The sequence below is a fragment of the Aotus nancymaae genome, unplaced genomic scaffold (assembly GCF_030222135.1).
Source record: "Aotus nancymaae isolate 86718 unplaced genomic scaffold, 86718_ANA_hifiasm-v0.15.2.pri h1tg000002l, whole genome shotgun sequence".
Classification (NCBI taxonomy): Eukaryota; Metazoa; Chordata; class Mammalia; order Primates; family Aotidae; genus Aotus; species Aotus nancymaae.
The window spans coordinates 22,950,079-22,964,912 of NW_026988413.1; the positions used below are offsets into that span (position 1 = coordinate 22,950,079).

A 14,834-nucleotide genomic window follows, 5' to 3' on the forward strand; every position below is an offset into this window, starting at 1 on the left:
TATCATTGACACTTTTCATCAACACCTTTCATTCTGGTGTCATAGCATGACATCTGTATAATTATATCTCAGTCAGGGCAAATGCCAATAACTATGCTCTCTATGTAGCTATATTATTAAGTTTCTTTTTTTTTTTTTGGATGGAGTCTCGCTCTGTTGCCCAGGTTGGAGTACAGTGGCTCACTCTTGGCCCACTGCAACCTCCACCTTCCAGTTCAAGCAATTCTCTCGCCTCAGCCTCCCAAGTAGCTGGGACTATAGGCTCCTATCACCACGCCAGGCTAAAGTTTGTATTTTTAGTAGAGACAGGGTTTCACCATGTTGACCATGGCTGGTCTCAAACCCCTGACCTCAAGTGATCCACCCACATCAGCCTCCCAAAGTGCTGGGATTATGGGCCTGAGCCACTGCACCCAACCAGGTTTCATAAGACACCTTAAAGGGGTTTGTGCCCTTGTTCAGACTCCCATTGGAACGTAGAGCTTGAAAAAGTAGCCATCAAATCAAATTAACATTTTTGACCTAGTAAGAGCAAAAGCCTTCTAATAAATACAAAGAAGAGTATATGTATAAGTCCCTGCTTTAGGAAATGCATGTTCTCTCTGGTTGGTGGTACAAGACTCGCAGATATTAAATGAAAAGGAAATGGAGCTTCTCAAGAGGGTGGGGCATAGTACACGAGCTTGACTTACTGGAAAGATGTGGTCTATGGGGTCTCAGACAGTGGGTTCAATCGCACTTCTGCTACTTCCCAGCAAAGGTGAAGTTAGTTACTTAACCTTTCATGCTTCAGTATCAGGACAGTACCGCCTACCCCACAGCTTTATTGGGAGGATTAAATAATACATTGAAAACACCTGAGGCTAGGTGCGGCGGCTCACACCTGTAATCCCACCACTTTGGCAGGCCAAGGGTGGTGGATCACTTGAGGTCAGGAGTTCGAGACCAGCCTGGGCAGCATGCTGAAACCCTGTCTCTACTAAAAATACAAAATTAGCCAGGTGTAGTGGGCTCACGCCTATAATCCCAGCTACTCGAGAGGCTGAGGCAGAATTGCTTGAACCTGGGAGGCGGAGGTTGCAGTGAGCTGAGATCTCGCCATTTCACTTCTGCCTGGGCAACAAGAGTGAGACTGCATTAAAAAAAAGAAGAAGAAAACAAACACCGGGAGGCCGTCATCATTCCTTCCCTGGTCTACACAGAGCTCACAGTGGCTTCCAGCACCCAGGGGTGCAGTCTGGCACTTGGTTCACACTTCTCTAAAATGACCAATATATTTGTTTGTAATTCTCCAGGAGCTCAGAACTTTACAGATGGGGTCTATGATTTGTTTTTGTTCGTTTGTGGGGTCTTTCTGCAAGAGTGCAAGGAAGGGAAGTGAAAGGGAGAAACTCCAAAAAAGTTTTTCCTGGGGTAGGGGTCTTGCTGTTACCGTGAATGACTGGCCTGTGGCTTCAGGCAAGGCGAATGAAACAGAAAAAGGAGAATGAAAACAGCTCTGCAAATTCAATTCCTGATAACCTCAAGGCCATGCAGCCCCACACTGAGTACAATAGGCACCTGGTACTTATTTGCACTTATTTGCACAAAGGAATGTCACCCTGGCAAAAACTATAATTTCAAAGTGAAAAAAAAATGCACTATTGATAAAAACAGAATGATATAAAATAGAAGAAAAACTGAAAATTAAGGTCTCTCATCAGTATAAGGAAATGTCTGTTTCTTGACTTCAAACAGATTTTCATATTTGTGCAAATCTCCATAGAATATTTTGAATTTAAGTTCATTTGGTTTTTAAATAAAATAAGACTTTAGTAATAGCTGATGTCCATTTCTTAAAATAACTTTTAATTTTTGAGTCCAATACAACAACACTAATCACAAAACCCAGGGTGATCGTTTCTAAATTTGTCAGCATATTAGATCCACCTGATGGTCTGTTAAAAAGTCTGGGACAGGTGCGGAGGCTCACACCTGTAGTCCTAGCACTTTGGGAGGCTGAGGCAGGGGGATCATTTGAGTCCAGGAGTTCAAGATCAGCCTGGGCTACATGGTGAAATCCCATCTCTACAAAAAAAATACCAAAAAATTAGCCAAGTGTTTTGGCACGTGCCTGTAGTCCCAGCTACTCAGGCTGAGGTGAGAGGATCACTTGAGCCCAAGAAGCTGAGGTTGTGGTGAGACAAGATTGCGCCACTGCACTCCAGCCCTCCAGCCTGTCTCCAAAAAAAGAAAAAAAAAGGTCCAACACCCAAGCCTTACCTCCTTACCTTGGACTATTTAAATCAGAATCTCTTGCAGTAGGATTTGGGCATCAGTAGGAAAACTCTCCCAGGTGATACCAACATGCAGAAAAGTGTGGGAATCACTTCTCTATGACCTTGCTACTTAAGTATGACCCGTGGATCGGTGGCATGACGTCATCTGGAAGGTGTTTAGCAATCACAGGCTCAAGCCCTACCCCAGACCCAACAGGTCAGAATTCCCTTTTCTCAAGAACCACAGGTGATCTGGGCATGTATTTAAGCAAGAGACTGCTCTAGCACATAGCGAACTATGCCATCCACCACTGTTCACAGGTAGTTTATTTCTGCTTCAGAAATGCAAAAGCAAGTGCAGAGAAGGAATGGAGATCTGAAAACATTATTTTCTTAAAAAATAAAGTTGGATAAATTAAAGGGCAAACTTTGAGCCTAGGACATTTTTACAGATTATTCAGATACAAAATTTTTCAGATAAAGTGTTTCTGCTCTATGTCCCATAACATCATGCTGTACATTTCAAATATACACAATACAATGCATTTCTTTAAATAAATAAAATGTACCAAGTAATATTTTTTAAAAATTGTTCTGTTGCCAGGCGTAGTGGCTCATGCTTGTAATCTCAGCACTTTGGGAGACCAAGGCAGGAGGATCACTTGAGGCTAGGAGCTCGAGACCAGCCTGGCCAACATGGCAAAACCCCATCTCTTTTAAAAATTCAAAAAAAAAAAAAAAATTGCCGGGCATGGTGGTGGGTGCCTGTAATCCCAGCTACTCGGGAGGCTAAGGCAAGAGAATTGCTTGAACCCAGGAGGTGGAGGTTGCAGTGAGTGGGGATCAAGCTATTGCACTCTAACCTGGGCGACAAGAATGAAACTCCATCTCCAAAAAAAAAAAAAAAAAAAGTATTCTGCTATAACTAAAAAAAAAAATGCAATAATAACTACTGTTCAAATGAAGGAAAGAGAAGACCAGAGCAAAGTTCTTTGGTTTGAACACTAGGTTTGAACAAAGCTTCCTAAAAGCCAATCCATTGACAGACCATCTCCCTTTTCCAAAATAAATGATACGCAAACCTTCTTTTTTATTTCATTTCTGACACTTACATTACTTACCTCTGTATCTTATTCTCTCTGAATTCTCTATTTGAGTACTATTTTGCTCATTTAATGCACTTTTGCAAATCCCTTAACATGTATAATTAATATATTCATAAAGTCTACCTTGAGGTTTTTGGGTGGCTTGAAATTGAAGAATGTCGTCAAATTATTTTGAGAAGCATTAAGTTCTAGGAGATAAGGCATACAACTCACACAAGATAAATCTGGGGGGAAAACAGATAAAGAATAAGATGAACCAGGAAAATAACAAGACAAAGGTACTAAAAACAGCATACATGACCTCAGAATACTTTAAAATTATAGTAGTTGCAAGGACATCTTAATTAATCATATGAGTGAAGGAAATAAAATCAGGAGTATGTGAAACATACAAAAAAATGTGGAAAACTCTCGATGAGTCAATGATTTAATCCTCTTCCCCAGGGGGGTGGCCAACCCATCTCCCCTATTTGGGGGGCAGCCAAGTAACCACTGTCCACGGCCTCTTTGTTGCAAATTAAATTTTGTTTCAGTTGGACTTAGCACTAGATCGCATTAAGTATCTGAAGTGATGTAACTCATTGCTGTTATTTGCTTTTGACTCCGGATTGGATCAAACATACGTCTGAGTTTTGCATTTATCCCAAGCACAGACTTTGAATCTTGAATACTAAGTAAGGGACTACTGTGCTAATAAAGGATACCGCTAATGAAATTACATATAAAAGATAAAAAAAATATGAACTATTGTTTTACCTTTCTTTGTGAATTTATAGCAGACATAGAGGTATAAGAATGAATTAGGGAAGGAATCGGGAAGGGTTACAGCCCTAATCTCTACCAGTAAGTCCTTTCTCCACCTGAAAATGGCAACAATACTAGCATTTCCCTCTCTCTCTTCATTCTAATCACAGTATGTGCTATTACAGCCCCCTGGGGGATGGCCTCTAGAGGGAGAATGGAGCCTCCTCATCCAAAGCCAAGCAAAGTGCATCTACCGTTCTCCAGGTGGCACAGACATATGCAGACCTGGAGAAGGAAGCCAGGTTGCAGCAGCTGGAGCCCTGCCCTGAGGTGGGTGGGACACGCTGTGTAAGGGGTCTCCTGGTATCTTCCCTTCTCAAGAGTCACTGAAGCCAGAAATTTCCCTCCAATTTCTATGTTATTCTCTGGACAAAACCATGCCCTTCCTTACTAAACGTAAATAGTTCTAGGAGAGACAATACTTTGAGACATTAACACTTTGGTGGAAATGAATCAGAAAATCCAGGAAGAACTCTTCGAGGAAACCTAAGGAGAAATTGTAATTGCTTTCCAACTGGTATCTATATGTCGACGCTGAGCTCAGCTACATGTCTGTCAGTAGCGGTCTTAACTCTACTAATTTCCATGGGATCCCAGACCCTCCTGAAAGATGATCTTTCTGTGGGCAGGTAAATGGAGATCCTTCTTGAAGCAGAAGCAGCAGCTAGTGCTTGGCTAGAGACAAAGAGACGGTGATTTCATATACTGTAGATAACCAGTGTTTTCATATCAAGACACGAAAAAGTTCCTGGGACCTTTAACTTGAGCTGGCCTGTTGTCCCCATCAGTGCAGTGACCACCTTGCCCACCAGAGGGCAGGAGCTCCTCGTGTCTCCAACTCTGGTTCTCGGCGTGTGGTCCGGGACCAGCGCCATCAGCCTCATCCAGGGGCTTATTTGAAATGCAAATTCCTAGGCCCCTCCCCAAACCTACCAAATCAGAAACCCCAAGAGTGGGGCCCAGAAATCTGTGTTATCAGGAACCCCAGGTGATTCGGATGCAGTCTGAAGTTTGGCCTATAGCAGGATACCAGTGAGGCTGTCATCACAAAAAGAAAAATATGCTGTACCTTACACACAGGAGGCTTTCAATAGTTGATGAACTAATGAAATGCGCTGTCCAAGGTTAATGAGGACTGATCCGGCTGAAAAGGAGCGATTGGAGCATAACTGTGGGCTCCCTGCTCCTGTTTGTTGTCAGCACTGAGCATTGGCAAGGCCTCCCACCTCTCAGCAATTTCCCACCCAACCCATGAAAACAACCTCAGAGGTGTGGAGTAGGCCAAGTGCTCCTGCCAGAAACGCTAGAAAAGGCCTTCCGATGATAATCATCTGAGATTTGCTTTAAAATAACCCTGGGGAAGGGGGGCAGGGAGGTATAGATGGGGTGATCATTGTTGAACCCAAATAGTCATTCCAATATTCTATTTGTGTACATATTTGTAATTTCCATAATAAAGCTTTAGAAAACTAGAAAATAATTTCAAAAACAGTAGCATTTTAAGAATGAAAACAGGCTAGAATATTTCTTAATCATTAGAAAGTGGACTTTAATTATTAGAGTCTTAGAAGAGGGGAAAAAACAAAATTAAACAGAGAAGACATATCAGCAACATTTATATGTCATTAAAAAGGCAGGCAAAAGAAGCAAGCAGAAAGATTATCGGTGAAGAAAGCAGGTCAGAAGTAATGATTTGCTTACTTCCTTAGAAATTTAAAGAAAAAACTGTACACTGTCAACTTCAAATAAGATCAGAAAATTAGGAACAAGGATTAAGCTTTGAAGAAAATTTGACAATGGTAGGACTAATTTCGTTAAATGTGAACAAGCTGTCATAACAAATATATTACATCGAAATACAAATGGTGGAGTTAGAGGTGAAAGGATCAACTAAATGAAGACAGCAAAAAAAAGAATGAAAAATGTGTATTTGTGAATCCCTGGTGCTCAATAACAAGGATAAAAGAGCTAAAAGATTTAAAATACAAAATGTAGGCCCGGGCACAGTGGCTCACACCTGTAATCTCAGCACTTTGGGAGGCCAAGGCAGGCAGATTGCTTGAGCCCAGGAGTTCGAGACCAGCCTGGGCAACATGGCGAAACTCCATGTCTACAATAAATATAAAAAATTAGGCATGGTGGCATGTCTGTAGTCCTAGCTACTCAGGAGGCTGAGGTGGGAGAATCTATTGAGCCCAAGATGTCAAGGCCGCGGTGAGCCATGAAAGACCACTGCACTCCAGCCTCAGTGACGGAGCAAGACCCTGTCTCAAAAACAAAATAACATGGCTGGGCGATGTGGCTCATGCCTGTAATCCCAGTACTTTGGGAGGCTGGAGCAGGCAGATCACTTGAGGTCAGGAGTTCAAAACCAGCCTGGCAAACATGGCAAAACCCTGTCTCTACTAAAAATATAAAAAATTAGCCAGGTGTGGTGGTGTGCACTTGAAATCCCAGCTACTCCAGAGGCTGAGGCAAGAGAATCACCTGAACCTGGGAGGTGGAGGTTGCAGTGAGCTGTGATTGTGCCACTGCACTCCAGCCTGGGTGACAGACTGAGCCTCTGTCTCAAAAAAAATTTTTTTTTAAATTAAAAGTTTAAATAAGATTTTTAAAATGCAAAATAAAGAATGTAATAAAATGCAAAAGCAAAATAAAGAAAATCCATTAAAGAAAAAAACAGACTAATTCATCTACACTGAGTAACTAACAGAGGAAAAGAAATCATTAAATATTCAGGGAGTATTGAAGAAGGAATAATCGATCTCTTAAAAGGAAAAAATAAAGGCAACATCACTCTCATGCTCTTAAACATCATTGACTGCATCTCAGCGACATTATAATACTGCAGATCTGTGCCTTTTTCTCTCTCATCAGTTATCGGTGCCTTTTTTGCATGGAAAACAAAGGAATACTATGTAAATTGATATACAAATTACTTATATCAAGTTTGGTATTATCAAACCATATTACATACGTCAACATTTAAATTTTCAGATAATTCAGTGATCAATCTAGAATGACAATTACATACCTTCAATTTTATTTGCTGAAAGATCCAACTTCTGTAGGTGAACATATCCACAGAGAATGCTAACATCAATTAAATCACAGCCCTGAGAAAACAAAAGGTAAAAGACTTTAATGTTGCTTTGACAGGTACTCAGCCTTCTTGCAGTAACTGTTGATGGAAAGAAATCCAGAATTTCTTTCACAAATATAGAAGTGAGAGAACAAAATCTGAAGCCTGCTACTAATAGGATCTCAAAACAGATGCCATTAAAAAAAAATAAAAGGCCTTCCTTTGAAGAAAATAATAGCTTAGGAAATTAGTGTTGCTAGCAAAAACGAATAAAACATCAAAGGCCAATTTAAAGCAGTGTTCATGGAGACCGTTAGAACAGAGTTGTTGTTTTTTTTTTAAATCACACAATAGCAATAAAGACAAGTCCTTTATCTAGTAGAAAAAAAGAAAAAAATGCCTAGAATTTAAATGAAGTTTTAAAGAGCGTTCACACCTCATCAGGAGATCATTAATAATAATACTACCTACGCCTTCACGGGGTTCATTTTCAAAGCTCTTTTGCAAGAGTCTCATCTGATCAAACACACCTGTGAAATCTGCAGGACAGCTTATTCCCAACTGAGAGACGATGGATGTGAGATACAGAGAGGTATGTTAATAGCCTGAAATCACACAGCAAGTTAGTGATAGAGAAGCAGTGTCTAAGTCTTTTGAATCCTTGTCCAAAATTCTTTCCAGGAAATCTTGATTCTAGTGAACTTCAGGTGAGATTGAGGGGAGTTTGGTTTTCGTGGAACAAAGATGTCTTTGACTGTTTTATATCATGATGTCAGAGTCAGAATAAAGCGAACCAATGAGTCATTATAAGCACATTCTCATATAGAATAAAGGTGATTAATGAAGCTAGAACAGTAATAATAAATAAATACTTACTGAATACTGTGTACAAAGCATTGTGCTTGGAATGATGAGAAATACAATGATGGAAAAGAGCTATATTATGCCCTTAAGAAACTTATGACTTTGGCAGGAGAGAAGATATGTACACAAGTAATAAGAGAAAGTGAAAAAAAAATAACATGTAACATAAGTAAGACATAATGGAAAAAAAATCACCAAACTGGGCAACCCTAAGAAAGTGTATTCAGTAAGACAGGTTATTAAGGCAAAGTAATTCAACGTGTAATATCTCAAATGTAAGGAGGTCAGTGGCAAAATAAATTAAGCTTCAGTCCATCCAGCTGAAATAAGACTTAAAGGATTGCTGTTTGGGGTAGATCAATTTAAGGCATAGCACTACCTACATAAGTAGAATATTGATTGAAAGGGACTTGTGTGTGGATGCATTGGCTGCTGAAATTATATCCCATATTCCAGTGTCGAACATGGCGCAATGCATACGCGGTGCTCCCTGTATGTTATTGCTTGACTGGCTGAGTAATCCATAAAATGTTATAAAGTGAAAATAGAAAAAGATTACAGTTTTAATATGCTGGCCTTGAAGGACATGCCACGGAGCTAGCAAAGGTGAAAAGAGCTTAACATTTCTTGTGTAGACTTCTCATTCAAATCCAAGACAGAGCAGGCTTACAGTGAATTATATATACCCTTTTGCCAAATCATGGTGCCATGGTAAAATTTCAATGCGCTTTTTTTTCTCATATGTACCTAAATTTACTTTGTGGATCTCCAATGAATATTTAATGCTTTATAATGTAAGGCGGCAAAACGACTTAAATTGTTTTCCTAAGACCATAGAGAAACAAAATGAGGAAAGAAGCAAGCATTCCCAGTAGTTTGCTCTTACAGCCTCTCTTCTGATAAAATTGAAGCCAAGATTTCGTGCTACTCTATGACGCGTACTGAAATCTTAAAAACTGATGAATAATAATAGATTCTTTTCTTTAATGATAGGTATCTTGTGGAAAGTAAGATATAGCTCAAAGCCTCTTATTTCTTGACATACTTAGTGGGGAAAGTCAATATCAAAATACTTTGTACCCTTGGATTCAGATGTAAAGTTTAGTGCTGCTTCCACTGATCAGAGAGAAAATTCTTAAAGAGTCTTTGATTGGTTTTACAGAATCAAATTCAACGTCCTGGAAAGAAAGCATTGATTACTATAATATAGACTACTTAAAATGAAAGAAATAGAGTGTGAACAGAATGAAAACTAAGAAATTGGGGGGGTTGATTACTGGATTGGTCAGGGCTCTTTGAAGTCTAATATTTACATAAATATCTCTTGTCACCGGTCTCTATCAAATGCAAGGCTCCACCACAAAAGCTACGAGTACTGAAGAAAATAAATATGGTCCAGCCAATGTCAAACTGCAGGCAGCCAATGGAGATTTTGGCATACTCACTGATAAAGTTAGATTGAGGTAGACTTGCTCAGTCCCAGACCCTGAGCGCCCCAACTGATGGAGTGCTTCAGCCACGGCCTCCTCTCTCAGGACCCCATCAAATTCCTCCTGTAAAAAAAGCCAGAAAGGTAGACAAAGAAAAGACTCTCATTAGAAAAGAAACAATCTACCTCGTCATATGCAACACTTACTTAGTATATTTTATACCCAGGAGCTGAGCCCTCCAAAATTTACCAATATCCCCCCAAAAATTCAGTGTTGATAACATATATGTATTACATATAACTAAATAATTATCTGCTGGTTGGGCACAGTGCCTCACGCCTGTAATCCAGCACTTTGGGAGACCAAGGTGGGCAGATCACAAGGTCAAGAGGTCAAGAGCATTGTGGCCAATATGGTGAAACCCCATCTCTACTAAAAATATAAAAATTAGCTGGGTTTAGTGGCATATGCCTGTAGTCCCATCTACTCAGAGGCTGAGGCAGTAGAATCGCTTGAACCCGGGAGGCGGAGGTTGCAGTGAGCTGAGATTGTGCCACTGCACTCCAGCCTGGGTAACAAGAGTGAAATTCCATCTCAAAAAATAAAATAAAAGAACTATCTGTCAAATCAATGTTTTCATTGCCACTGTTTTTTTCAGGTGGTCATTTGTGTTAGACATTCAAAGTTGAGTGAATATTGTAGCAGTAGAAGCAGCAGTGTCAGTGGTGGTATTGATTGAGTGCTTCTCTAATCTAAATTCTGTGCTAAGAGCTCTCAATAGATTAACTCATTGAATCCTTTGGACAACACTGAGATAGATACTCTTATCTCCACCTTACAGACTGAAAAACTAAGTTTGGAAGTTCTCACCTGAAACCAAACAGATCGTATGTGACAGCTGGAATGAAAATCCCAGTCTGTCCAATCCCTCTCCAAAACTGCCCTAGCCACTGTGTTTAACTGCTTGCCCACACCCCACAGGATGGTTACATCAAATTAAGCCAATTATTTCTCTAAATCTGGTATTCTTGCTGGAGAAAACAGGTCCTTCAGTTCAGTTAGTCAATGTTGCTAGATTTATAAAATTTACAAGATTATTAAAAAGGTGATGAATGGCCGGGCACAGTGGCTCACACCTGTAATCCCAGCACTTTGGGAGGACGAGATGGGTGTATTACTAGGTGAGGAGTTCAAGACCAGCCTGGTCAAGATGGTGAAACCCTGTCTCTGCTAAAAATACAAAAATTAGATGGATGTGGTAGAGGGCACCTGTAATCCCAGCTACTCGGGAGGCTGAGGCAGGAGAATCGCTTGAACCTGGGAGGAAGAGGTTGCAGTGAGCCAAGATCACATTGCTGCCCTCTAGCCTGGGCAACAGAGCGACATTCTGTCTCAAAAAAAAAAAATGGTGAAGATCATTTCCATAAGGAGGTTGCCCCTTGGTCTATAGACATCACACAGACCAATGTCAGCCTGACATGCCCTTCCTCCAACAGTGACAGACAAAAGAGATAACAGGTGGGTCAGTACTAGGTTTGTGCTGCCTTCAACTCCATAATGACCGACACATTAACACTGACATCAACACGAGGACACGAAACACAGTAATCACATCAGTCACACCGACATAACTAACCATGACTAGCATATAGACTATGATGGCAAAATATCCCTTTTCTACGTCCTCTCTATGAATTCAGGAACCAACAAAGCTGCTCCAGCCGTACGTACTGACGACATACTCGCGTAGGCTTGTGCTGTTATAGTTTCTTTCCCCACAAGTTTCCACTGATCCAGGGAAGTAAATATCACCAACATGGACAGCACATGGCTTCAGAATTGGGCAGGCATGGTTTGAACCCCAGCCTTGCCATTTTGGATGTGTGACTTTGGGGAGGTAAAGTTTTCACTGAGCCTTGTAGTTTTCAGCTATAAATAGGAAACTTAATTACCTTTGAAGAAGTACAGGACAGGTTGCCCTAAAATATGCCACGTTGGTATATTGATTATTTTGAGCTGAAGGCACTTGAAAAACAGCAAATGCAGGGAAAGACTCTTTCTGAACTCCCTTTATCTGCCTAAAGGCAGATCCGCCAAAAGAAACAGTTGTCCTAAATTCCCACCTTGGCGGTTTCATCAAACACAGAAGATTGACTCTTACCCACCCCAGGAGAGGAGACCAGAAGTCAATGTCACACTCAGACAGACTTTGTCACAAACTCTCATACCTCACATCTGCTTTTCTAAGGGACTATCCATTCCCTAAAAAGCATTTTTTCTCCCCTTCCTCTATTGAGATGGTACATAACTTCTCAAATCTCACTGCTTTTTTGATTATTCACTTTTATTTTTCCTGCAACGTTCCCCACAAACATTAAAAATTTATTAAAATTAGTATATATATATATACCTTTCCTCCTGTTAATCCATCTGTTTTCAGTTTATTTTATAGACCCAGCTATAAAAGCTAAGAGTGTAGAGGGAAAGTCTTTCCTTCCCTACACCTTCTTTTAATATTTTTGGAGAAAGAAAAAAAATGGATATACAACTCACAGCACAGTATGCACAACACAGTGTTCCCAATAGATGACAATTTTGTTTTTATTAATTGATGAAGTCAGAAATTCCACATCTTAATGTTTCACTCACCCACGCCAATCAGCCTGTTCACAAAATGGGCAAAACACATTTACTTTTCTAAACAAAGTTCTAGTTTATTATATAAGGCCTGGGAAGGAATGTCACCTTCCCTCCAAACTTTCCACCTAGCCCTCTGACGTTCATCTGGCCTCCTCCATTTCCTGGAAATATAAAGACAGTGCATCCTTACTTATAGCAGGTGGATGCTTGTTTTCAACTTAGCCATTGACATGCAGAGGAGCCCATGCTGTCAGCATTTTTCCATGTCCCCAACACAGCTCTCTGCACAATAACCTCCTCACACCTCCTGAGGTTCCTGACATGTGGCAGTATTATGTCTTCCCCTTCCACTATTCGATCATTTTCAAACTCCTGTCGCTATCTTGAGTGGCTTCAGAATCCCTGTGGATGGCCAACCAACACTCCCTTCCTAACACGTGCACACATGCACATTTCTTTACTGTATCAATTCCAGACAGCTTACTCTCACGGCCATGCCCTGGACCTAGCCATCATGCTAAACTGCTCCATCCTGGAAACCTCAGACTCCAGTATTCCGCTCTAATCCTACAATGGCTTATCCTTCAACCTGTCTGGCACCTGTTGAACTTGTTCTCTGACCACAGCAAAATCTCCAGTCTGTTCACAGATAGACATCTTTCTCAGAGTCTATCTGTTCCCTTTTGACTATATTCCCTTCCCTATTGGGCAGCCCATGGGCAATTCTTTTTTTCTTTTTTTTTTTTCTTTTTTAGACATGGTCTTGCTCTGTCTCCTGGGCTAAGATGTAGTGGTTTGATCTCAGCTCACTGTAGCCTTGACCTCCCAGGCTTAAGCCATCCTCCCATCTCAGCCTCCAAAATAGCTGGGACTATAGGCATGTGCTACCATGCCTGGCTGGTTTTTATATTTTTTTATAGAGGCGGAGTTTCACCATGTTGCCCAGGCTGGTCTCAAACTCCTGGACTCAAGCAATCAGACTACTTCCGCCTCCCAAAGTGCTGAGACTACAGGCATGAGCCACCGCACCTGGCCCCATGGGCAATTTCAATTTCTCTCTATCTTCAAGTCTCTGATCCTGGTCCCCGCTGGTTGCAGCTACCCATCCACATACAAATCTGAATCAAGTTCACAATCAACTGCTTTATTGAGGCAGGACTGTGTCATGTTTATCATTCATCAGGGGAAAAAAGTCTGTATAGAGTTCCTAGCACATGCAGCTTGGCTCAGTGGATAAGACATGGTGAATAAGTGAACAGCTATGGTGCCTGTCCATAAGGGATTTACAGTTCAGTCTGGGAGACAGACAAGTACTCGAGCAATTTTAGGCTTTGATAAATATTAGAATAGAGATAAGCAGTGTCTGCTGACTATGAGCAGGGCCCCCATTGTATGTCAGTGCCAGGATGGAGTAACAGTTAGCAAAGTCTTCCAAAAAGAGAGAGCCATTCAGTTGAGACTCAAATTGTGAGTTACTCTGGCAAAAGGGAAGATAAGACTGAAAAGTGAGCCAAGAAATAGTATTACAGGCAAAGGGGGCAGCACGTACAAAATCCCACAGGCAAAGGCAAGCATGGCCCATTGAGAGAATGATGAAGGTTCAGGATGGCTGAAGCCTAAGGGGGAAGGAGGCAAACAGTGCCTCACACATGGTGAGTGCTCAAACGTGGGTTGAATGAATGAAAGCACCTCCTCTCTACCCCCTAGCTGCTGAGTGGGCTGAAGAAGATCCCACAACCATGCATCCTGGAGTCCCTGTAAAGCTGAATTTTAACTGCACCTCTTTGCTATTAAACAGTCTCCTGTTCTTCATCGGCCCCTTTTCAACTCCCCTTCTTGACTAGCCCAGCTCTCCATCATTCGCAAGCTGTGCAGAGCCTCAGCTCCATTGCCCTCTTCTCAACTAATGCCCTTCTCTTCTGCTTCCAAGGCAAAACGGAAGCTCTCAGATGTTAACCCTCTCGGCTTCCTAGGAGCACCTGCCCTAATGTTTCTCACTTAGGTCTAGAGGAAGACTGTGTTCTCTCTACTCAGGGTCCCACCCGCTTCTCTTTCCTCAGGGATGACTTTTGCCCCCTTCTGTCTGTGTTTTGAACCCACCACTCTCTACTGTTCCCACTCCAGCTATAAAAGTATGGTAGACTCTACTGTCCTACAAAGGCTTCCTTCAGTCCGGTAGGTTCCTTGAGCTATAAAGTGGAGTTTCCTTTAATAACCAATCTTCTCTAGAGTTGTTTTTTATGCCTTAGCTCTCCTTTCCTCGCCTATCACCTATTCTTCAACTTCACTTAGCTTCCTGACTTTGCCACCTCCTAAAAATCAGGTGGGCCACTGTCTCCAGTGACCCTCACATAGGCAAAATGAATGAGCACTTTTTAGGCCTCTTCCCACTTAACCTGTGTGTAGCATAACCCATTCCCATGTTCTTTCTTTTTTCTTTTGAGACAAGGTCTTGCTCTGTCACCCAGGCTGGAATGCAGTGGCATGATCATAGCTCACTGTAGCGTCGAACTCCTGGGCTCAAGTGATCCTTCTGCCTCAGCCTCCCAAGTAGCTGGTACTATAGGTGCATACCTCACTAGAACCAGTCGGCTAATTTTTCTTTAATTCTTTTGTAGAGATGGGGTCTCACTATGTTACCCAGTCTGGT

At 41.4% G+C, this 14,834-nt stretch overlaps 1 protein-coding gene across 1 annotated transcript in view; it reads right to left on the reverse strand.

Annotated features, from left to right (window-relative positions):
* Window positions 1–14,834, reverse strand: part of LRGUK (leucine rich repeats and guanylate kinase domain containing) — a 128,098-nt gene that overhangs the window by 108,296 nt on the left and 4,968 nt on the right. Inside the window, exons 2-4 of the mRNA XM_021673856.2 lie at window positions 9,560–9,667; window positions 7,203–7,284; window positions 3,488–3,588 (exon numbers count right to left, since the gene is read on the reverse strand). Coding sequence (XP_021529531.2) covers window positions 3,488–3,588; window positions 7,203–7,284; window positions 9,560–9,667 — 291 coding nt within the window. The remainder of the gene's footprint in view (window positions 1–3,487; window positions 3,589–7,202; window positions 7,285–9,559; window positions 9,668–14,834) is intronic.